This window comes from Toxorhynchites rutilus, chromosome 2, assembly GCF_029784135.1.
Source record: "Toxorhynchites rutilus septentrionalis strain SRP chromosome 2, ASM2978413v1, whole genome shotgun sequence".
Classification (NCBI taxonomy): Eukaryota; Metazoa; Arthropoda; class Insecta; order Diptera; family Culicidae; genus Toxorhynchites; species Toxorhynchites rutilus.
Window position 1 is genome coordinate 319372202 of NC_073745.1, and position 25237 is coordinate 319397438.

The 25237-nt window shown below is 36.5% G+C and overlaps 1 protein-coding gene across 27 annotated transcripts in view; it reads right to left on the reverse strand.

Annotated features, from left to right (window-relative positions):
* LOC129771300 (potassium voltage-gated channel subfamily KQT member 1) overlaps positions 1–25237 on the reverse strand; it is a 1095885-nt gene that overhangs the window by 9567 nt on the left and 1061081 nt on the right. For 26 of the 27 annotated variants that reach the window (XM_055774795.1, XM_055774796.1, XM_055774799.1 and 23 more), the window contains one exon: positions 5787–5998. In XM_055774795.1, the coding sequence (XP_055630770.1) occupies positions 5787–5998 (212 nt within the window). Of the gene's footprint in view, positions 1–5786; positions 5999–15142; positions 15874–25237 lie in introns of those variants that run through there. The other variant, XR_008742331.1, reaches the window with a different exon arrangement.

Consider the following 25237-nt stretch of genomic DNA (forward strand, 5'->3'; position numbering starts at 1 on the left):
TCGGATCTGATCTTCTGGTGAAGGAAGTGCAGCGATAAAGTGAACACAGTGCGAGACAAAATGTGTTGTGTTGTGCCGAAATTGTAACGATTGAAGTGAACAATGAATAATGTTTGTGTTAATTGTACAATTTTGTGTGTGTTACAATTCAATTACGTTTCGTAACATATAAACAATGCTTGTTTTGTGATAAGATGAAAAAAGAACAATATTAATCAAACGATTGGAATTAACAAGGAATAGAAATTTCTTTGGAATATTAGTACTGTGAAGAATGAGGATAACTGATTTAGCAGGACATTTCCAGATTTTGAGATGCATTCGGGACGTCCTGATTTATTTCTCACTAGCTGACCCGGCAACCTTCGTTCCGCCCAAAATTGTTTTTTTTTTGTTTTCAATACCTTCAAACATTCACATTTTCTTACTATGCGAAAGTTCATGGGTTAAATCACAGAACTGTTTATTGATTGATCTTCTAATCGACCCCGTTGAATTTACCTTTTACTATAAAATTCGTAGTACTTCTACCAAAACTCATCATTATAATATCAAATTATTTTCAGACAAATTTCTCGTTCAAGATTTTTCAACCACTTGCAAATAACATGTTTCTCCGTTACATGGAATAAATGTTTGATACAGAAAATATGATAGGATAAAGACAGCCCTAAATCGGACAATTCCTTCCTCGAGTTATGCTCTTATCAACACATTCGGCGACACATTTTTATTGGTATAGATAGAAGAAGATATAGGAGTGCGTTTCATCACCTGAAAATCCATTTCCACTTTCGAACAAAGATCAATTTCGTTAGCGCAAACATCAAATGGACAACGCTTGTCACTATGTAATTGTAGAACATACGTGAATTTAATTTTCCGAATTTATCCTTTTTCCTTCAGAGTTTTCTGAAAATTTTCAATTGCCATGGTTGGTTGGAATATTTTTGGTTGAAATATGTGTAATATTTTATTCCTGAGGAGAGAGCGGTGTCATACCATCATAGGAACATTTCTCGTATCGAAAAACCTTCACATCCCAAATTTGGCTCGATTTGCTTGATTAGTTCTCGATTTATGTAGAAATTTGTGTTTCATTTGTATGGCAGCTCCCCTTAGAGAGGGGGGGTCTGGAGTGTCTTACCACAATATAAACATTTATTGCACCCTAAAACCTTTATATACCTAATTAGGTTTCATTTGCTTGATTAATTCTCGAGCAATGTAGAAATTTGTGTTTCATTTTTATGGCAGCCCCCCTTAGAGAGGGGAGAGGGGTCTCAAACTATCACGAAAACCTTCGTCAGCCCCAAAAACCCCTACATAACAATTTTCATGTCGATCGGTTCAGTAGTTTTCGAGTCTATAAGAATCAGACAGACAGAAATACATTTATACATATATATATATAGATATTGTAGCATTAGTCCTGATTTTTATAAGAAACTAGCTGACCCGGAAAATTTCGTCCCGCCCAAAATTTATTTTTCGTTTTTACATCCACGTTTTCTTACTAAGCGCTGTTCATGGGTCCAATCGCAGAATTATTCATTGATTGATCTTCTAATCTACCCGGTAAAATTAGCTTTTACTATAAAATTCCTAGTACTTCTACCAAAACTCCACATTATAATATCAGATCATTTTCAGACACAAGTCTCGTTCAAGATTTTTCCACCACTTGCAAATAACATGTTTCTCCGTTACGTTATATGCCAAATTTGGTTTTATTTGCTTGATTAATTCTCGAGTAATGCAGAAATTTGTGTTTCATTTGTATGGCAGAATCAGCCCCCCCTTCCCCTTAAGAGAGGGTGGAGGAGTAGCTAACCACCATAGATTAATTTATTGCACCCTAAAACCTCCACATGCCATATTTCATTTCATTTGTTCGATTAATTCTCGAGTAATGCAGAAATTTGTGTTTCATTTGTATGGCAGTCCTTTCTTAGAGAGGGGGGTGGAGTTTCTAACCACCATAGAATTATTTATTGCACCCTTAAACCTCCATATGCCTAATTTGGTTTAATTTGTTTGATTAATTCTCGAGTCATGCAAAAAATTGTGTTTCATTTGTATGGCAGCCCCCCCTAAGAGAGGGGGGAGGGTTCTCAAACTGTCACGAAACCCTTCCCCGGCCCCAAAAACCCCTACATACCAATTTTCATGTAGATCGGTTCAGTAGTTTCCGAGTCCATAAGAATCATACAGACAGAAAGACAGACAGACATCACTCCATTTTTATATATCTAGATTCAGTTCTATCGACGAATTATAACTCTTTTAATTTTTTGTATGTATTTTGTTTTTGAGTAATACTTCTAGACCTAGGATCACGATTGGACCTTTGGCTTAGTAAGAAAACGTAAATATTCGAAAGTGTTTATATCAAAAAAAGTATTTTGGGCGGAACGAAGCTCGCCGGTTCAGCTAGTAATTTAATACAATGAAGAAATATATAATTTTTGAAAATACACATCGAACAATTGAAAAGTGTCGAGCAATATCTATACGAATAACCCTCGTTCTGATTGACTAATTGGCACATTCGCCATTGCTACTATACTTGTTGGATGTTTTCCAGTATTTTCTTTGCTTTATTTATTAGTTCCTCCTCAATTTTGTAGCGAGAATTGTTGGACCCCCCGCTCAGGCTTGCCTAGGAATTCTTGATGGCACACAGCAGAGGAACGCTCGGAGGGTTGGTAGACTTCAGAACAAGATCTATCATCAATCGGTTCATCTCTTTCAACAACTTGTTCGCGTAATGGGAGGAAGCTATGTTCGACCAAAACACCACATCCTCGTCCGGATAATATTTTTGGATGAAGGAGGTAACTTCCGGTAGGTACTTTGTGCTGTGAATATCCCCGTTCGCCGCAAGTCCCGAGCGGAAGAAGAGCTGCTTCGACATCGCATTTTCGCTGATGATTTGCCACAGAAGCACCTTATTTGGGAACTTGTGGTGGAAGATGTACTTCACCTCGGAATTACCTAAGGGGACGTGAGGTAGCTGGTTCCTTGGCAGTCGTTGCCATTTGGCATATGCTTATGTTCTCGTAATGGATAACAATGATCACTTCATAGGAACTTAATATTAAGTGTAAGGATCGTACCACTGAAAATAGGAAACCGACCGTACTACGTCTTGAACTATGTGGCGCACTTGTACTCTAGTCCGATCTTATCATGGTTCTCCTTTCAATGAAAACAGATCCTGGAAACCGCGAAGCATTCGTTTGCAACGAGGTTATCGAGATACGAGAGTTGACACAGAGAGTGAAAAGGAGACACGTACGAATAAAGGACATCGACCAACATTAACCCTCTGGTTACACCATGACGAAATTCAAAAGCCAAGAGGGTTTCAAAGCATTCCAGTAGAGAGTCTTTTTCAGGGGTAAAAAATTCATTAGTAAATCGTGAAGTATCCGGCATTCTGTCATGAGGTACTTCAGGAAAGTAAGCTAGCCTTAAGACGATTACCCTGGTGTGACCCCCATCAGCTATGAAAGCCGGTGCCAACTAATGGCTCTTGACACGTTGCACGTACGAAGGGATGTGAACCGCGCCTTATTTGTATATGATGTGCTATTGGCTAGGACAGAATGCCCAGTTATTTTTGCCCAGTTATTTCTGGTTCAATCTCGAGCTTTACGGGACCACGCTTTCCTCCGAGTTCCTTTCCGTCGTACCAATCATGGATACAACTTAGCCATATTGGGTCTTCAACGCCTGTTCAACAGAGTAGCTACTGATTTCGACTTCCACTTCTCAAGGAATGTGGTTCGGCAACAATTTTTTGAACAAATACGTAGCTTTCATTAACATCATTAGGGCAAAATTCCGCCTGTTGATAACAATTAAATAAATAAATAAGTAAATAAATAAATAAATTAATAAACAGTTTCGTTAAATATTTTTCTCAGCAACTCGATGTTCGTAGTGTTCAAAGTTGGTGGATGAGTCCCTCATGCTGCACTACCTGTTTGTCAGATACATGCATTGTATTTTCAACTCATCTAACGGGTGTTAAATAAAAAATGAGAATTTTTTCAATACCTTTCAGTAACTCAAATAAAGAGCGTAAAATTTTCTTTCTCCAAGATAATTGGTCTTTGGGCTCCCTAGAAACAGTAGGCGTGTTTGGTTTTGCTAGTTTGAATTTAGTCAAAGCAAAGATGGCGTCGAAACAGCACGTGCTCCGCGAACGCATAGTACGGTTCTACGAAACGCATTTCCAGCAAGGAAAAAAGTTCACGTGGCACATTTTAAGGAAGAAAATGTACCTGTCAGTACGGTATATCGTATCCTGGGTTCCCTGAACGTAGACCGGAAGGTCAGAAGTGGTCGTCCGGTGACGATAATGACGAAGCAGAGGAAGACATCGTTAAAGAAGCTGTTTGACAACAAGAACGCAACCAGCCTGCGTGACGCCGGTCGGAAATATGGCTGCTAACACGTATTGATCCATCGGACCCTCAAGATGGAAGGAATCGTCTGCAGGAAGAAGACGAGGTCGCCGGAGTACACGGAGGAGCAGATTGAGACGGTTCAATCACAGTGTCGGTGGATGACCAAAAAATACCGCGGGACGTCTTTCGTTCTGGACGACGAAAGCTATTTTCCGCTGTCCAAAACGCATATTCCAGGAAATGATAATTACTACTCCAGCGACAAGTCATCCACACCGCCTGAAGTGAAATACAAGTTCAAGCACAAGTTTGAAAAAAAGGTTATGTTGTACATCGCCATTTCCGACCGGGGCATTTCAAAGCCTTGGTTTAAGCCGAGCGGTCTGGCAATCAACCAACAAATCTATCGAGAAGAGTGCCTCGATAAAATCCTGCTGCCGTTCCTGAACGAGCATCACGCGGATGGGAAGTACGTCTTCTGGCCAGACAAGGCGTCTTCCCATTACGCCAAGAAGACGCTGGCGTATCTTGAGGAGAAAAAGATACCGTTCGTGCCGAAATATTTTAACCCAACAAACTTGCCCCAGTGCCGCCCAATAGAGGATATCTTTGGCTCACTCAGTGCCCTAGTGTATAAAAACAATTGGAGGGCCAAAGACACGAAGCAACTGACTACAAGAATCCGGAATTGTATCCGGAAAATGGACGTAAGTGCCGTACAACGTTCTTGTGAGAGCATCGCGACAAAGTTGCGTCGAACAGCAGACCACGGCTCTTACTCAAACATTCACTGACATTTTTTTGAAGAAAATACATTATGTTATTAATAAAAAATACTGAAATCGATGAAAAAAAAAAATTAATATGTGATTGAAAAAATTCTCATTTTTTATTTAACACCCGTTAGCAAAGTAGACTGACGCAGCAAGGGATGGGTGGTCTTCCGAGATTTCGTTTGGAAGGAGTTTATCTGTTTTTCCAATAGGAACGTGATCTTTTGTGGCTCGACTTGATCCAATCCCAGATGCTGAAGACACAATGGAATGATTTGATGCATATTATACCCCAGCGCCTTCCCCAATTATGGCGGATTGTGGGAGACTGAAGTCCGTTCGTTAATGTACCAGAAGCGCCTTACTGAAACGACGGACATGAACTTCGAACAATACACCAATGTATTGCTGTATTGCTTTCCATTTGGTAACCCAAAAACCCTCCAATTATTGGGTAGTAAGCCTATGTGAAAACACACTTCGGAAGGTTTTTGTTTGTTGGGGTTTTTCCATCAATGTGAGATGCAAAGAAACATTGCCGCAATTGAGAATCCAGGAAAAAAGTGGCATAAATAATATCGCATATTCAACTCACCGGACTGATCGGAGTGACGATGATCTTGGTCTTGTCGGCCGTCCTCAGCAGGGCCGTATTCTCCGTCATGTCATCCTGATCCTCCATATCCAGCTCGGCGTACTCGTCCCACGGTGGCGATTCCAGGTCCGTCTCGCCCCGGATGTCGAGCTCCTCCTCCTCAATGTCTTCCTCTTCGTCGTCTTCGTCATCTTCCTCGTCCATCATGATCACTGGAGATGGTATGTAAAGGTGAGGGAGGAAACATTTTAGCTATATCGTGTAACTTTTCCTACAACGGAACACCAAGTCAAATTTTTTTTTCGATTACATGGAAACATTCAACGTGTACCACAAATTGTAACAACAATAAATAACCATTGATGGTGTAGATATTAACACATAAGAACAGTGTGTAACGGTTTTATTTTGTGCCGGATGTTAGCCGCGAGCGGCACCGACCTTTTTTTATTGTCGTGCTGAAAGGATCGTATTATTGCGAGTGATTCGCATTGGGGTTCATTCAATGGGATTTCTTTCGATTGGGTGAGCTTACTTTTCAAAATATTCGGTTGGCAGATGATTGATCGCTTAGTTTATATTCTCATATGATAGCTAGAAGACAGGTCAAACGATTAATTTGCATATATTGGTTGTGTTCTGGGTCCGGTCCCGAGAAATCGAAATGTCACCGGGATGTCTGGTTAAGAGAAACATGTTTCTTTCCCACGTAAACTGTGAGGAATGTATTCCAATTTAATATGAAAATTTTGTCCACGAATGATCCAGAACATATTCGAACCCAGCTTCCTCGAAACATCCGATATAACGACAGTAACACTTTACAAAATAGTCAGCCTCCCTTCACCCGTCTCTCGTAAAGTACTTTTGCCCTGCTCGAGCAAATCGCTTTCGTTTTGTGCGCCCTTTTTAATGGACATGCTGACCTAAACCGGTTATAGGTGCGGACATACATCAATGATAATTAACGTAATAATGATAAAGGTTAAGTGATTTTGTAAAAGGGTCTGCGGGCTCGTGATAACGTTCCATCGCCCATGCTTACTCAATGATAACGGCGAAGGATTATGGGGGTGAGAAGATGATCCGTTTCAGAGGCATTCCGGTGGTGGTGTATCATCATCATACGAGGAAAGTGCGGACTTTTGCGAAAGCGATTTAATCATTTCAATTGCTCGTTTTCATGTTATAGGAATCAACAGGCAATCACTTGTTGGATTGCTTGTGGTCGCTTTCAGTTGGCAGCGTTATACATCCATAGCGCCAATTGGAATGTGTGCCACTAACTTCCTCAAGAGGTGGTTTGTAAATTCCGATTTCGTCGAGACTGTAATCGGGTGACAAAATGGTGTCCTTGATTTGAAATTCAGTGTGTACGATGCGAAATAGTTATAAATAATCCTGAGCAGCGAAGTGGAGCTCCCAAAAAAGCTGGATGGAATTAAATTGATGTGGGATTTTTTTTTTGCTAGGTTTAGGCACAGCGGTTTTGCACGACACGGTTTTCGGGAGAAACATAGCTTCGAAGAGTCGATAGTCCTGCGCTGCGAATGACGTGTGATGCTGATAGTTAGGATACATCGGGTTGGGGTATAAGTTCATCGCGTCTTTTTATTTTTTTTCTATTTACAAAGATTTGTTTGCTGTTTGGCAAAGGGTAAGTATTCATTTGATAGAACTCTTTCTGCTCCACAAAACTATGTCAATTGTATTTTTGAGTTATTTAATTTTTTATTAGTTTTAAGGTTTAGAAATGGAATACCCAGGACATTTCAACTTTTTCGATACATCTTTGCTTTTCATTGAGTTCAAAAAGCTGCCGAAGCAGCACGGGACATTTGCAATATGTATGAAGATGGTCTACAACACGGAAATGGTTTGAAAAGTTCAAAAATGGTGACTTTGTCGTCGATGACATGCCCTGCAATGCTAGGTCTTCTGGAATCAATGAATAACGTCCCAAATCACTTACGAAGGGGAACGGTTGCCAAAACAGTTGTGAATTGGAGGAAAAAATGAACTGCGGAGAATATATAACTGATTAACTCATTTATATAATTATTGCTCGCTATGCTGCGAACATAATCCACAACCACATAGTTACTTGGTCGTATCTTGAAGTTTCTTGAAAGGTTAATTCCTAGCCGAGCGAGTGGATGGATTTTTAGCAGCTCGGTGTTCATTCGAGTATCAATATTGTCAAAGATAACTAGAGTAACATCATTCGCCTTCGGGAATATCACAAGAGTTCAACGACGACCATTCAAGGTGAGTTTTTCATCGTGTTCGTCTTAGGTAATAGAGCAACTGTCAATGAGAGACGTCACACAAAGCGGTGCGATTTTGAAGAGGGTTTATGGTCCAAGGCGGAAAGTCGATGAAATGATGCACCGCTTCGTTTTTTTTGACGTAGGACTACGTCTTTCATTTCTGTACCGAGTATAAGTACGTCGTTACGAAAACGAGAGTGTTACATAAAATGTCCAAAAGTTATATGATTTTTGATTATTGTCCTGAAAACTTGTTTCAATAGCTTAAAAATTACTTTATTAATCCGTTTATTTTTACAGGCTCAGTTACATAAGGTTAAAGGAGCCAGACTCTTAACTATATTTTTACTAAAATATATTAATATGTTTCCTTAATTCTATGGTTAATAAAATAGGAAACCGAATACTAGCGGTCAACTCGAGTTTAGAAGGGTGACACATTTTCGTTCGGAAAAGGATGGGATGTAAGGAGATTGTAATAATGTTCATACTCACACTCACATTCACATTCACATTCCACACTCAATTCTTAAAACTATCCTTACTTCTAATATGTGTTTGTAATTTAACTTATTTTCCTACTAACAGGAAGGGAACCGAAAGATCGCGATGGACGAAAAGGAGGGGAAAAGGATGTAAGAACAATCACACTCGAAGATCGATAGCTTTAAGGAAAACATATATTTGGGACATGTAATCAAGGTCTAACCGAGCCAACACATCTCTCACCGGCACATTGGGTTGTCTTCCTCGGGCCCGTAGGGAGTTTTCTAAATTCGATCCGGCAACCAGATATACCTCGCACGACCAAACAACGTGCTCGATGTCGTGATAACCTTGGCCACAAACGCAGCGATGGCTGTCGGCAAGATTAAAACGAAAAAGTAGCGCGTCTAACGAACGGTGGTTGGACATGAGTAGGGAGAAGGTGCGAATAAAGTCCCGTTGAACCGTGGCTTAAGGCTAGCCTTAGGGATAATTAAGTGGAACCACCGGCCCAATTCATCTTCGTTCCATTTGCGTTGCCAGTTAACGATGGTATTTTTGCGGAGTAAAGAGTAAAATTCATTGAAGGCGATTTGACGCTGATAAATGTCGCCTTCAATCGCACCCACCTTTGCTAATGAGTCAGCCCTCTCATTAGCCGGATATGAGTAATGTGAAGGGAAAAAAGTTTTGAAGACAGGCAATTGAAATCACACAAATATGTATATAATCTGGTGTCCGCTCGTACGAATGAACTGCACAAATTTAAAGTCTCTATAATTCAACAAGCCTGTCAGTCAGTCAGGATATAGATATTTCATCATAACAAAAAAACCTTATTGATGAAAGCAGCATTCATATTATCATTTGTTTACGAGTGCCGCAATCGACCGTCGTTTCCAATTGGCAAAAAGGGGGTTTTATTTGTACTGAGTATTTCCAAGGGGGGATCCATTCCTTCTTTGAACGGTAATAACTCTGCTTCGGCTCAACGAATTGATATGGTCATCATTCTCTACAAAAGAAATTTTTTTTAAGAGTTATATGTTTGCTTCTTATTAACTTTTCATTGACTATTGTTTCAATAGGCTATTTTGAAAACAGGCTATTGAAATCACATAATTCTGTAAATAAGCCGGAGCGCGCTCGAAAGTCCATTCAGTTGTGATTGCGATGAGACTGGATGATGGTCTCGCACTAAAATATCTCAAGAATTGGAAGGGTCTCACTTGCTCGCCTAAACACTATGCACTTCTCTCCCAATCCCACTGCTTTCCTGCGGCCGGAATGAACGGAACATTTAGCGAAAAACGAAGTATGATAATTCGATACCGATGGGTGCCATTGACTATGGATTTGATAGCGGATAATACGAAATGTTTGATATGGGGTAGAGAATATTTCACAATATCGAATAAACCGCATTATTTGGTGAAAACAGCAGCTCTATTTTCGATTTTTTCTAGAATGTTGCAATTGATCGATGATTGCAACAGCCGGGAAGAGTATTACCAAGGAGGATTTTTGGTGGTCATCGAATACCAAATTACGTGTATTGTTCTCACGAGAATAAGAATGAATCATCTATCAACCATCTGCAATTGTTTCTACAAAGCCACGCAAACCCATCGGTTCTTTTCAGAACTACCAACAAGTTCAAAAGAGTTGAATTTTGAAGTTGAATTAAAAACACCCTAACAAGAAAAGCTTCCAGCAATCTTTCAAAATATTCATTCATTCATTGAGAATTGATTCAGATGCAGCTTCAAACAAATGATTACAAAGCTAGTGGTAGTCCTACGTCTACCTTTTGTCATTGCACAGATATAACCCACTTCTAGTTTTGTAAAGAATATTATGATCGAATTTTGGTCGAATTGAACTTGACGCGATTCTTTTAAGGTGAAGGTGGAAGCTAGCCATTGTAGTAGTATAGGTAAACCCACGTGCAAAAATGGGGTAATAGTGTTTGTGAGAGAAGTGCAAAGCACACGTAAATAGATCAATTCACTTATCAGACTGTGTGGCGTTTCATTGACACGAGTCTTTGAATACATTTGAAAAAAAAAAATTAACAATTCAATACTAAAGTAAAGTGTATGAACGATATGTTCTGATGAACAATTGCAAATATAAATATATATAGAAGGTGCATTTGTATATCAAGTAAAATTTTGATTATACGCGAGCGTAACATGAGCAAATTTATAACACATGCGAATTGGGATTCTTTTGGTATTAACAAGTTCTTCCGCATAGTAACTCGATGTTAATAATTCCTTATTGTTTTCCTTCGTTGATCGTATTGTTTTCACATATTCACATTGGAGAGCCTTAACCCTTCTCTTTTTTTGGCCGAGGCATTTTGATTGAATGTAATACTTTTCCGTTTTCTGTTTTTGATGTTAAAGTTGGTAAAACTTACATTGTGGACCCATTAAACGTAAAACTAATAATTGTATTGATATCAATACAATTTTATTCTATTGATTTTTATGACATGAAACGCTATGACTCAGGAATAACATTTTATTGAGTGGTTTTTATAGCTGTTTCGATGATGTTGTCTAGCATCAGTGTCGAAAAAATAACGATGCTTTCACCAATACAAACAAAACCATTGCCGAAAATTGAAAAATGAAAATTTAACTTTCAGAGCACTAGCTCGAGCTCTCCGACGTTTTTCACTATAGAATGCGAAGTCAGATGAAAATTTAATATCTTGTGAGTAATCGACTAGAGTTTGGTTGATATTACTTGATGGGAAGTGTGCGAAAACGATCATTTTCTTCACACTGTTTCGCAATATTATTGATTTTCGGGCGAGGGGTGAGGGAGGGAGATGAAAGAAATGAGCGCCATTGTGGCAGCCATTTGTGGCTAGCTTCCACCTTCACCTTCAATTGTGTATTTAAAAAAATTGGGGCCAGTACCTGAGGGGACGAACGAAAGCCTGACGTAGGATTGTGATTGTTCGAGAAAAAAAGTTTTTGAAATGAGTTTGTATATTTAACTCATTTAATATTACAAATTGGGACCCTGAAAAGTATCGTTTGTTACATGGATTAGTATTCTTCAAAGGAGGTTGTAAGAGGTGAAGTAGTAGTAAAGATTTCGGAGCCGTTATACGAAGAAGAATAGCCAAGAGGATTTGGGGAAATGAAGTCAACTTACTTTACTTCCCCAATCATTCTTATTTTTAAGGATCACGAACCGGTTCGCATAAGTGTACCTCCTAAACCTCTGAATCGGCAATCAGTTTAGTTATTTTATAGAAAAATCTTCTAAATGACCGAACATCGACTTCATTCTGTTCGAAGGATGAAATGTAGGAAATTGTTTATATTTTCATTTAAAAATACCACTTTTTTTTGGAAAAAAATTTCGCTGAAAAAAAAATTATTTTAAAAATTTAAATTCATTTTCCTCAAATACACAATTTTCTAAAATTCCCAAAAAAGAGATATGAATGGTCCTTACAATTTCCAACAAGTCGACATACATTAATAAATGGGCAAAGTTTTTCTAACAACAACTTTTTCATGTTTTTTTCAAATACAACTTCTCCTTATTTTGTTCAAAGTCGAGATAGCGATATGGTGTATTCAACAAAGTTTTAGATCTTATAAAAATATGAACTTCTTTCCAAGACGTCAACTTTCTATCTTTTATAGTTCCTGGAATATAAGGCATTTTTGTTTGAAGAATCCTAAACAAATAAAATTTTACTCGTAACATTTGTTTTGTGTAAATTCTTGCCTTTGACATGTTCTTGACATTTTTCTAAATAGAAAAAAGTTTTTCAGAACATGTAAATCACGATAATACGTTGTGTTAATAATGTCCTTAATAGTAATTTTTCAAAGAAAACATGAAAAAGTTGTTGTCAGAATAAAAAAAAATATGGTAAGGTGGCTGTAAAGGTTTCATCTTCTTGATTTGTTCAAAATCGCAAACGACATCTATATCTATTTTTCCAGAATATTAAAAACATATGTTTTCGAGAAAAATGAATTTTAATTTTTAAATTTTTTTTTGCAATGAATTTTTTTTTCAAAAATTTGTTTGATATTTTTTAAAGAAAACCTACAAAATTTCTCATATTTCAATTTTTAACCAACATTTTGTAGATCTTATAGTTTTTAAATTAAGATTTTTTGAAAAACAGTTGAAAAAAACTCAAAATAAAAAAAAAATCACGCTAAATATATCAAACTTACAAAATTTTAGTCAAAGAATGAAATGTAGGAAATTATTTATGTTTTCCTAAAAAAATATCCAACAAATTTTTGCAAAAAAATTGAAAAAAAAAATTTAAAAATTAAAATTAATTTTTCTCGAAAGCTTGTTTTTTTAATGTGAAGGTGGAAGCTAGCCACAAATGGCGCTCATTTCTCTCATCTCCCTCCCTTACTCCTCGCCCTAAAATCAATAATTTTGAAAACAGTGTGAAGAAAATGATCGTTTGCACGCACTTCCTACCAAGTAATATTAACCAAAATCTAATCGATTGCTCACCAAATATTAAATTTTCATCTGCGTCGCAATGTATAGTGGAAAACGTCGTAAAACTCGAGCTAGTGCTTTTCATTTTTGAATTTTCGGCAATGGTTTTGTTTGTATTGGTGAAAACATCTTTATTTTATCGACACTGATGCCAGACAACATCATTGAAACAGATATAAAAACCAAGATATGAATAGCTCTTACCATTTCACCCATACATCGAAAGATGGGCTCTTTTACAGGGAAAATGTTTTGCGAACAACAACCTTTTCATGTTTTGCTTTGTAAAATTACTATTAATCTTTTATTTGTAACGTTTTTATGTATAAATGTATATGTATTTTCCGGGAGCAATGTATAATGTATTTTCCGGGAGCCTCCATACAAAAATGCCTTATATTCCAGAAACTATAAAAGATAGAGAGTTGACGTCTTCGACGAAAGTTCTAAAACTTTGTCGAATACACTATACAGGGAAACTTCGATATAACGTACCCTCGTTATAACGTCACTCGATATAACGTACACATTTCCAAAGTGTAAAGGAATTTTTTTTTTCTGATAGAGCAATGAATTATCTTAATTGTGATGCTAAAACAAGTTTTGTACCTTCAATCAATCCCGAAATACAGCTGGTTTTGTTATTCTGGATTCTAAATGAATCAAGTTTTAATCAACAGTACGAAGGGAAACATCATGAGAAAGGCTGGCTTCGTCTTCCGATTGAAGTTATTCATTAACTTTACTAAAACAGCAGCACGATAATGTATTATAGACTACGTTTGTGAGTACTTTATTATGCTTCGATATAACGTACAATTCGATACAACGTACAATTTTGAAAGTGAAATGTACGTTATATCGAAGTTTACCTGTATCGCTATTTTAACTTTAAACTAAATTAGAATAAAAATTGAATTTTTCTCAAAGAAGACATGAAAAAGTCGTTGTTAGAAAAAAAATTCCCCTATAAAAGTGCACATCTTTTAATGTATGGATAACTTGTTGCAAATTGTAAGGACAATTCATTTATTTTTTTCTAGAATTAAAAAAAAGTATGTTTTTGAGAAAATTGAATTTTAATTTTTTAAATAAATTTATTTTCGGCGAATTATTTTAAACTGTGATATTTTTTTCATGAGAATCTGAATAATTTCCAACATTTCATCCTTTGACCAGAGTTTTGTAGGTATCATAGTTTTTGAGTTATATCCAAAAAGTAGTTTGATTTTTTCGAATATTTCGAGCATGCAAAGTTGCTTAAAAGACCGATGTGTTTACACCCACAATGATTCACTGCTATCTGAAACGGTGCAACGGCCAGCCGAATTCGCATGAAATTCGTCTATGACCACTATTTTTATCTTAGAAAAAAAATTCTGGATAAATTCCTCGTCTAATGGTATGTTCTATGCCATATATAACAACAAGAATGCTGCGTAATATGTATTTGAATTCTTTCAAGCTTTCGTTACATGTTTCATTCTCAATTTCGTAGAGTCTCCTCCCTATATAGAAATCAAAGACGTAGTCCTACGTCAAAATAAATGGTTACGTAAGGTTGTTTTGTTTAAATGTAATCATATTTTACTTTGATGAAGGCAGTGGATATTGTTATGCATTTGTATGCTGATTCTGCAGTGTTGATAGTGTTGTACGAGCAAATAACGGCATAGATCAACAATTAACATTGCACAGAAAACTGTTGTATGCAGGGGCAAGGATATTGCAAAAAAGATCTATTCTTCTACGAGAAAGATTCAATCGAATATAGCAAAGAGAATAGAATTTGGACAACAACAATCGCAGGCACAGACATCATTCCTGATGAAGAGATAAATGGAAAGCAGAGCAGGAAATCAACTTCTACAAAGAGATACAAAGTAAGTTCAAACGAGATGCAAAATCAACTGACGGAAGAATAAAACAGGTAAAAAAAGTGTTGGATGGGGTGAGGGTGCACTTCCAATGGAAATCATCGAGATAAACATGTTTTGGACTGAAGATATTAGAAAGGAAGTAGAATATAGACACAACAGAATACACGTTTTGGTTGCTGAAGAACGCATGGCTTGGGGTAAAAATGAAACTCACTAACGGTGTAATGCACGTGATAATGTAACGTTATGGTTGTGCTTTCTCATGAATGCACATCGAAATCGTTCCTCTGTCAGTCGCGCATTCTGCCAACGAAGTAATAGTGATCTGTAATTGAAACATGTTTTGCTGTGATGTGATGAGGGTTTCCGTTCAATGTTCCCACGGGTAGTGGAAGTGAGTGAATGTTGATGAGTTGATGGTTCTCGATTCACTTGATTCTGAAGTGGTTGATTGGATTTTTATCATCCGAGCCGATAGCAGCGTTTTCCAATTTACGCGCGCTATTTAGTTCGCAGACCTTTTTCGAGAGAATGAATGGGGCAGCAGAGTGCTTTCCCGTCTTAATCGCTTTTCCGGTTATTTTTGTGTGTTATGTCGGGGTTAACGCGCAGCGAACCGTGGGGTTCAACTTTTATGCCTGATCTTTACCAATTTCACGTTATCCGATTATGTAAATGCTACTCCTCCGCACCGACTCTGGGGGAGGGAGAAGTCAGAGCGCTTTAAATTATTACACCCTCGTCAGTCCGTTTTCGCGAGCCATGTTCCGATGTGTTCGTTTGTTCGGTTTTGGTGGGGCCTACCGAGGGGAGGTGACCGGTATGAGTGTATTTTCAGGACCACGACGAATTTGTTTGTCCTAAGTGTTACGTAAACTGAGGGCGTCTTTGGCGGCACCGACTGTTAAAGTGATGTGGACGAGGAGTAGTCATCGTACGAGGTGCCTGTTTCGGTGTTTTTCGTCCCGTAGAAGCGCGATTCGGGGACAGCGGTTTTGTGGTTTAGCCGAGATAGAAGAACGGAGACGGATTAGATTAATGAATTTAGTTTTGCATTTTTTCCGGTTGGTCGAGGTTGGATGGATGTGATGGGAGAAAAGAGAGGCAAAAAGTCAATTTTTTAATGTTGTGGTGAAGCTTGTGTTTGTTTCTGGACTGTTATCTGGCGCTGCCAATGTTTCGGTACGGCTTTAGACGACTTGGTATCATAAACAAAGGGGAATCAGCTTGGGCAGAGATTGTGAGATGTGAGATTCTCATTTTATTGAATTAACAACAATTTAGCATGGGTTTTAAATGTTTTTAAAATGATATAGAAGTTCAGAGAAACTGAAAATGCAATTAGAAATTCTATCTATCTACTTTAGTAGGATAATATTGGATAGTGTGTATGATATTTTGAACAAAATGTTTGGAAGTTGGGTCGAAAGTATCTCTTTTATTGTTGCACCCATAAGTTGTTTGAAATTTTTTAAACCAGTAAACTAAAAATCATCGATATTTTTTAATTTACAACAAATTAGATGGTTTTCTCTTGTGATTCTAATGCGAACAGATAGATGTTTTTTATAAAAGACAAAATTCAGAGAAGAATGTTCCAAATTTATCCAAATAATATCAATGAGTCTCGAAGCTAACGAAAGATCTAGCCGAAACATTACATGTATAAACGATTTACTCTTGAATTTAGACGGATGTTTAACTCAAACCAAGTGAACCGCGAACCGTCAATTAAAGATGATAATGTGCTAACATCTTTTCAAATTATTACAGTTTTTCATTATACAGAAAAAAAAGTTGTGGTATGAGAAATTTCTGAGGGTTCGAACTGAATCTTTATAAGTTAATGTATGAGACGTCTATCGTCATCACATTAAGTAAGACGTATTCTGATACTTGATCGAGTTATAATGAACTTATATATAGCCATACAATGCACAGGGTGTTTCTATAGAGTCATATAACATTAAATTGAAAGAAAACTCAGATACACATCATTGATTGCCATGAATGTGGCTTTATTCGGAAGATCATTCTTTGCTTTTTTCATTCGAATATTTTTCCGGTACATATCTCGGTTGGCTCAAAGGAAAGATTTCACATAACATCACGAAAAATAGTCCAACGGGTTAAATCACATTATTCGTTCGCCAAACGTTTCTTTCCATAGATCGATTTTGACAAACCCGGTGTCTCGTTGAAACCACATTTCCTCCATATTAAGACGAGCAATTCGTCGTCCCGGCTCCAGTCACTGGTGAGTCGAGCAAAATATCCTATTCCAGTTCATGAGTTTAACTGAAATGGTTTATTTGGTAGATTGGATTCACCACTTTTTATCGACATGATCAGGGATGTCAGATATGAAGATTTTTTTTTATTTCAAGAAAAGCAACAGTTCTGGAAAATAACATTTCTGAAATTTATCAATCGATACTATTTTCAGTATAAGAATACTAAAATCATAACAAAGAAGAGTAAGTTTTATATATTTTTTTTTGTTTTATTGAATGTTTTTCCTAATATATAGTTTTATCACTCAGGAGTTTAGTTATTATGGAATTTTTGGGGCCAATGTTCATTCACCTAATAAACGTTTTTTAAAGAAAAAATTCAATCGCTACACCCAAACTAGCGTTGTCAGAAAGCATTTCATTTTCGACTGAAAACATGTCATTTCCTGCCATGAAGCGTCAAATAGGCAAATAAAGCCTGTCCACGGTAAATTTCGGACACTTTTCATTCAGTGTAGTTTACGAAATATTTCACTAATCAATGAACTATTTCACTTACATGACAGCTGAAACCCTCCTCTTTATTTCGATTTTCAACACGTTTACATTCTTCTTCAGTTTGGTAAAATGGCGCCAAATCGCCAAGTGGAAGTACACAAACGCATTTTGCGCGAACGGCAGCAAAATCTAACACTGTCGGTGCGCGATCTCGCAAAAAAGCTTAAACTGCCTAAGAGTACCGTGTTTAGTGTGTGCAAATCGTTTGACCAGCGCTTAACTGTGGATCGGATGGTTGGAAGTGAAACAATTCGTAAAGTATGCTCCCGACAGATGGACCGAAAGGTGGTTGCCATTATTGAGAAACATCCCAACCTTTCAGTTAGAAATGTGGCTCGAAAGGTTGGAAAATCAAAATCATATGTACAGTGAAGCAGAGGCATGGACTGAAGGCGTACAAAGTGAAAAAGGTGCCCAATCGTGGTGATAAGCAAAATTTCACTGCAAAAAGCCGTGCTAAGGTGCTCTACACCCAGTTTTTCAAAAATGTTCATGCACCATAATGGACGATGAAACTTATGTTCTCGAAGACTTCAAACAGCTTCCAGGTCTCGCTTTTTATATTGCAATGCGAAGGAATGCAGTAACCGAGTGTTTCCGGACCAAGAAGCAGTCTAAATTTTCCAAAAAGTACTTGGTTTGGCAGGCCATAGGCAGTTGTGGCCGAAAACCCAAATTTTTCGTCTCTACCGGCACTATCAATAAAGATGTCTACGAGAAGGAATGTCTCCAGAAGCGGTTGCTACCATTCATAAGAAGCCACGACTCTCCTGCGTTGTTTTGGCCTCTTGTCACTATGCAAAATCCATCCTGGAATGGTATAATGCACATGAGGTCAAATATGTGCCAAAAACAGCAAATCCACCGAACTGTCCAGGACTTCGCCCAGTTGAAAAGTAGTGGGCTCTGATTAAGCAAAAACTATTCGAAACTCAGAAGAAAGCGAATGGCATTAATGATTTCAAGAGGAGATGGAAAAGCGCTGCCGCCAGCATATCTGAGGATACTGTACGGAACCTAATGGCAGATGTTACCAAGAAAGTTCGTGAATTTTACAGACAACGTAATTAACATCGAAGTAAGCTTTCCTTGTTGTAGACCCAAGTCTATTTTACTGAAATAAACAATCGGTTTCGTTGTATTACGTGAATTTTTGTTTTACTGGCATCATCTTGGTGTCCGAAATTGCACGTGGACGGGCTTTAATGTCATATGTCCCCCAACGCTTTAAAATGTTTGTATGTATGGAAGCAGACTTTTCTCTTTCTTTTATCCTTTTTCATTTTTTTTGGGATTGCACACAAAAAAAAAGTTCAAACGGCGTTAACGGGGATCGAACCAAGGCCGGCTAGAATTATATTCTGTTTTACACGACCACGCTATCCACATAGCTAATGATGCTGTTACGCAGAAGCGTGATAATATTACATCTCATTACAAATTGAAGTTGGAAAGTGTTTTCTAATTTTACTCTTAGGGAACACTTTGTAGCATGAAGGAGAACTATATCTATCTCGGTCTGGGTCGTGTACATATGTGGCGAAGTGATGTGTGCTTAATTGAAACGTGTCTTTTCTTTCGCTCGCTCGTATGAATCTTATATTGCCGTAACATATATATTATACAAATGCATTATTTGTGAGTCATGGCATTTTATGTCATTTTTACGCTCATTTAATGTAATAAATCGGGATGACAAAACATGAGCTGAAAATCAATTTTGGGTTTATGCATATATTTTTATAACAGTTATACAATAGTTATAGAACATTTTTCACATCCATAGCAATAAACTTCGAAAAATCTAGGGAGGTCGAATGAAACGCAATAATGTTAAATGTAAATCAGTGAAAAACAATGGTTTATCAAAATTGCTCAAAAATTGAGTTTTGAATAATTCATTTTTTGTTCATTTCTTTGGCAATAAACTGTTTGAACATTGACAAAAAATTGATGCCAAGATCGTTAGGAAAATTCCCAACCAGAACTGTCAGTGTTGAACACAATTCAGCGGAAAACAAAGGGAAAATGTCAGTGTGGAACTCGATATGTTGACTTCTGCTAGTTCAATAGGAGTTCAATTTGGACGCCACCTATGTGTGTTTTGATGACACATAAAATCAACGAAAAAAACAAGTGTTTTAACAAATTAAATAAAAAATAGACAAATGTATTGAACAGCTGTCTAAGAAATATAATACATTCAGCCTCATTCTAGCGCTCGATCGAGTCGGAATTACCCGAACGAAAAGTATTCCGAAACCCGTTTGACTTAAATCCAAACGAGTTGGGCAAATGCGGACAAATGACATAAAGCTAAGTGTTCCATTTCCGTGGAGCAATAATGGTAATGGGCTTTCGGGTAAAATGCACACATTTTAATGATATAATTTAGAGCGAATACTAGGAATCACGATAAAAAATAGTTGGAGAGATTAGGATTGCGTCTTCCAAGCATTCAAATAACATCAAGTATTAATCATCATTCAGATTTTAATAATTTAAAACAACCTTCGGGGACCTGCTTATCTGGTGGATTAAATTATCTCACAAACACGGATGAATTATTTTGATGTTTCTTTTGTACCAAGACAAGGTTGCCACATTTGCAAAGGTCGACCGGACGGAGTCTTTACATCGGGTAGTAGAATGCAAAGTCGATCTCGATCGAATCTTCAAATCCGGTAGTGTTTCAAATCCGATAGGACTACGGAATTCGCAGCAACTGCTGACTGTGGTCGAGAAAAAATAAATTTCATTGAATTTATAACATTACACAGGGCGTTGAGCCGGGTGTTTTCGGGTGTCCAATGCATTTATACTTGTTTATGTATGCCTAAAACTATGTAAACAAGTATTGGTAAGCTAAATAAATCACAACTATTATGAAAAGTCAAATCTTGTGTGCCATCAAATCAACTGAAATAGAATGTAATTATCAAGGTAAGTAGAGAATATTTTAATGGAAAAGTGGCTTGGTTCTTATAACTCTCTCGAGAAACGTGGAAGATGAATTTGTAAAGAAATAAAAAAGATTACATCAAAATTCAAACTTTAGATATTGTTTTAAAAATACTTCCACCGAATTCCGCGCTCAGATCCCCATAGAATTATTACAAAATATGTCCATTTTGGGGACATATATGATTTAGGCGCAGACTCCTGTAGTTTCAAAAGATACTCAATTATTTGTAGGTCAGCGCCAATCGCTGCTTAGTCATCAAATTTTTGAAAAGTGGATGGAAAGTAGAGAGGAGAGTAGAACCGCTGCGTATTCCGCTATCTGATCACTTATACGCCAGAAGATAGTCCGGAAACCGAAACATTTCGGTTTCAGAAACATAAGCATAGTGCACATTCACAACAATTCTTGCTCTTGATTGCTATGGTGCCCATCAAACTAACTGATGTTAAAACAGGAGTAGCGTTGTGGTAAAATCCCCGTCTAGGATCTACACATTTCTGCAGAGCTATCAAGTTTATGTTCGCAAAAAAGGATGTAAGCCTTATTTTGAATGAGCAAAACTAAGAGTCACTCATCTCATTCTCATTCGGTCTATCGATTTTGTATTGTTGGATCAAATCTTTTGAATGTTTGTTGCATATTGCTTACAGGTTTATGTTTATGGTTTATGGTTAGGTTTATGGTATTCATTTCAAAATTTGGGAAGAAATTTGGGAGTAAATCATATGATGAATAATCAATTCACTAGGAATTTTATAGTAAAAGGTAAATTCAACGAGGTCGAACAGATGATCAATCAATGAACAGTTCTGCGATTGGACCCATGAATATGCTCATAGTAAGAAAACGTGAATGTTTGAAGGTATTGATAACAAAAAACAAATTTTGGGTGGTACGAAGTTTGCCGGGTCAGCTAGTAATCAATACATAATTTTATTTTTATAGTTCGTTGAATATGAAACACTGTTGCTATTGATGCAATAAATGTGTAATTAATGCCAGCAATGTGTATCCGAAAAGATCAGCACTTTTCACTTTTGACAAATAAAGATTTTTTACATGAGATTATTCAGATGACACTTATGCAGACAATTATTCTGTTCTTTAAAAACAAATACACAACATAAGTTAAACCCGTAGTTACTCAAATAATGATTTCTGCATATCCGAAATGAACAGAACTTTTCCCTTTAGATAAACAAAGATTTTGTCGCTTGAAACACTTATGCGATTATTCAAATGACATGGGACATTTATGCAAACAGTAGTTCTGATACTTATGAACAATTTTTCCCATCACACCAAAGTGTCACAATGATTGAATTCTGCTGTTATGATTTGTGTCCTACATTTCTATGCACTCAACGCACTGTGTAATGTTGCGACAATGTTGAGCGAACAAAACACTTCTTCGCGATTGATTTTTGCTTCATTTCTGTTTGAAAAGAAAATACATAAAAAAATAAACAGAAGTTCAATTTATAAGATGTACACAATGAAGTTAAACTGTGTTTCTTGAAAAAAGGTTGACTGAAACCGATTTGATATCATCATACTGAGGACACTGTTCAGAAGGATGCACTCAGAATAAAAATGCTGAATTATGCGCGAAGACTTGATTCTTCACGTGTGCATGATTCAGTTCCTAAAGGTGGAAACAGAATGTCGCGTTGTGCGTTGCTTCTCATCAGCAGTCATTGCTTGCGTTTTGTACTAAAACATTCGTCCGACGCAGTCTGCTGATTTACAGTCACAATCTAGCATTCGCTTCACCACTTTTCATGTAAACAAAAACAAAATAAAGTTCGTATGAAAATCTTATTCTTGTTGTGTCCAAGGATCAGTTGAATGTTTTTAAAAACAACACATTGACATATCCGCGCTGGCGGCATTGAGCTTCGTTCACTAGTTTAGGGGAGAGTGAAAGAATAGCTGATTTTCAGTCGGAATGAACACGTTTTCAAAATTAAAATTATGATTGAAAATTAGCTTTTCTATATCAAACTAGTACTCTATTTAAATGAAAAACATTTTTGTTTGCAGGTGGTGAAAAAGTCTCATACGAAAATTGTTTATGAAGACAACCCTATATTATGATGAAAAAATTCAGCAACAATGTTGGAATTGTTTAGCCATATGGTTGAATGAAAGTCAGAAACACGTGTGAAAATTTTCATTAACATTTTAGAATTTAAAAACCTGCTCCGTGTCTTCTAATCTGATCTGAATCTGAGATTACACTAATGAGTTTGGGACCCAAATTATGACCCTAATTTGAAGTTGTCACCAGACGTCGACACCATGCCACTGTCATCGCGAATTCTGCGCAAGCAGTTTAGAACAAATGTTAGCGTTTAGTACAACGATGCTAATGACGCAACGCATTATTGTGTTCGACTAAATGGAAACACACATATTTAAAATGAAGTGTCAAAGCACAATTGTCGCAACGCGACGCATGGCGCGGCATTCTGGTCCCACCTTAAGAACTCAATCCGGTTTATGAAAAATTTGAGCATTGACGTGTTAATGTTTGTAAATAAGATCTTTTTTTCCAATTCCTTTAACTCTTCTTTTATTTAAAAAAAACGAAAAATATATGTATAAAAAACAATAATATAAAAAGCGTTGTTTACTACTGGCGTTGTTTGAATAAATAAGTTTTACGTATTATTTGGACAATTGGTCTTTTACATTTATGAATTGAAATAATTTCGCTCGAAAGTTCATCGCCATCTTATTTACAGTCGGTCGAATCCTACTGAACATAGATTTAAGTTTAAATTTGTATAAACAAATCTTGAATTAGCTTTTGCGATTGAGCCTTACAATCAATGATGAACTTTCGAGCGAAATTATTTCAATTCATAAATATAAACGACCAATTGTCCAAATAATAAAAAAAACTTAATTATTCAAACAACGCCAGTAGTGTTCATGTGAGTTTGCTTTTTAGCGTCTGAAAAGGTGGCTTTTTATGTTATGGTTTTTTATACATATATTTTTGGTTTTTTGAAAAAAAAAGAAGAGTTCAATTTTTGATTCATTCCCTTAAAGTCATAAAATACCTCTCTCATATTAAAAATCTGAATTCACTCAGAAAGTGATTTAGGATCATATTTGATGGAAAAAAATCCTTTTACGCATATGTTAGAATTTCAACAACGACAGAGTTATTGAACTTTTTCTCTGTTTTGGGCTCTGATTGCCTTAAACTGGCTCTAATTCAAATTCATCTTTTTAATCAAAAAATACATAATAAACTTGAATTATTCTATCAACCAAATTAAATCCGAACTACAGTTCGTTTTTTTGACACCCAACTATCTTTTTTGATTTCGATGCAATGTAATTTTAAATACCGTTTTGTCTCAAATGCCGAACACATAAGCTTTGATGGACATTAAACAGTGTCTCATTACTCAAAATGGTAATTTATCGCGAATTTAATTTGATTTTCGGCCTTCTTTTTCATTTGATATCAAAAAAATTGATTCAAAAATATATTTTCATGGTGAAAACTAAAAATTACATTAATCACATTTGTCTCAAATTCCGAACACCATTTATGTCACTGATTCATATTCCGAACTCTTTTGTATCAAATTCCGAACATCCAAAATGCATTTGTTTGAAAAATTCTTAACTTTTGAACTACTGGACCGATTCAGATGATCGATATATCAAATTAAAGCGAATAAGCTAGTCTTTTGTGGAGAAATATTTTACTCGCAAGAAAATTTGATTTGGTTTTCGTAATTATCGATTGTATGGCGCTTTATATAATTTTATATTTTTTCTTGAAAGCTGAGGAGTTTTTACTTAACATATCCAAAAATCAGAGGTGTGTTTTTTTTATCAATGTTGAGTCATTATTTTTCAAAGTTAACATCTTCTTAATAGTCTTCGTTCGATATTCCTATGCGACTAGACGAGATCTATGCGAAAAGGATTCCATTTTTTGGCAAATTGAATATTTTTTCAAAGAAGACTAGCTCATTGACTCAAATTTAATATGTCGATTATCCAAATCTGTTAGGAAGTTTAAAAGTTATGAATATTTGAAAAACGTCATTTTGGAAAAAAAGGAAAACATGAGTGTTAGACCAACTTTGAAAAATTATAATTCAAAAACAAAAGACAACACATTTCAGATTTTTGGATAGGTTATATAAAAACGTAATATAATAATCGAGTTCGCCCTATTACTTCAGGACCCCGGTTTTGTTATTGTGGTTTTAGTTGAAGACCTGGCTAAAAAATCAATTTTACTCTCGTTGGTTTGAACCTGCGACCTGCGTTTTGCAAGGAAAGAGCATGCAAACATTTGTTAACAAATGTTCTTTCTATACTGTTGCACCGGAATTGGATTGTCCTTGTACCCTAATTTGTGAACTATCGTTGTATTTGCCGGAAAATAGAGATCAAACATTTTATTCCGGAATTCGATTCATGCGTTTCGACACTTGCTTCAAATAACGAACACTACTTTAACGTTAATTTTAATAAAGATTTCTTGACAAAAGATTTTTTTTAACAATTTATAGTAGAT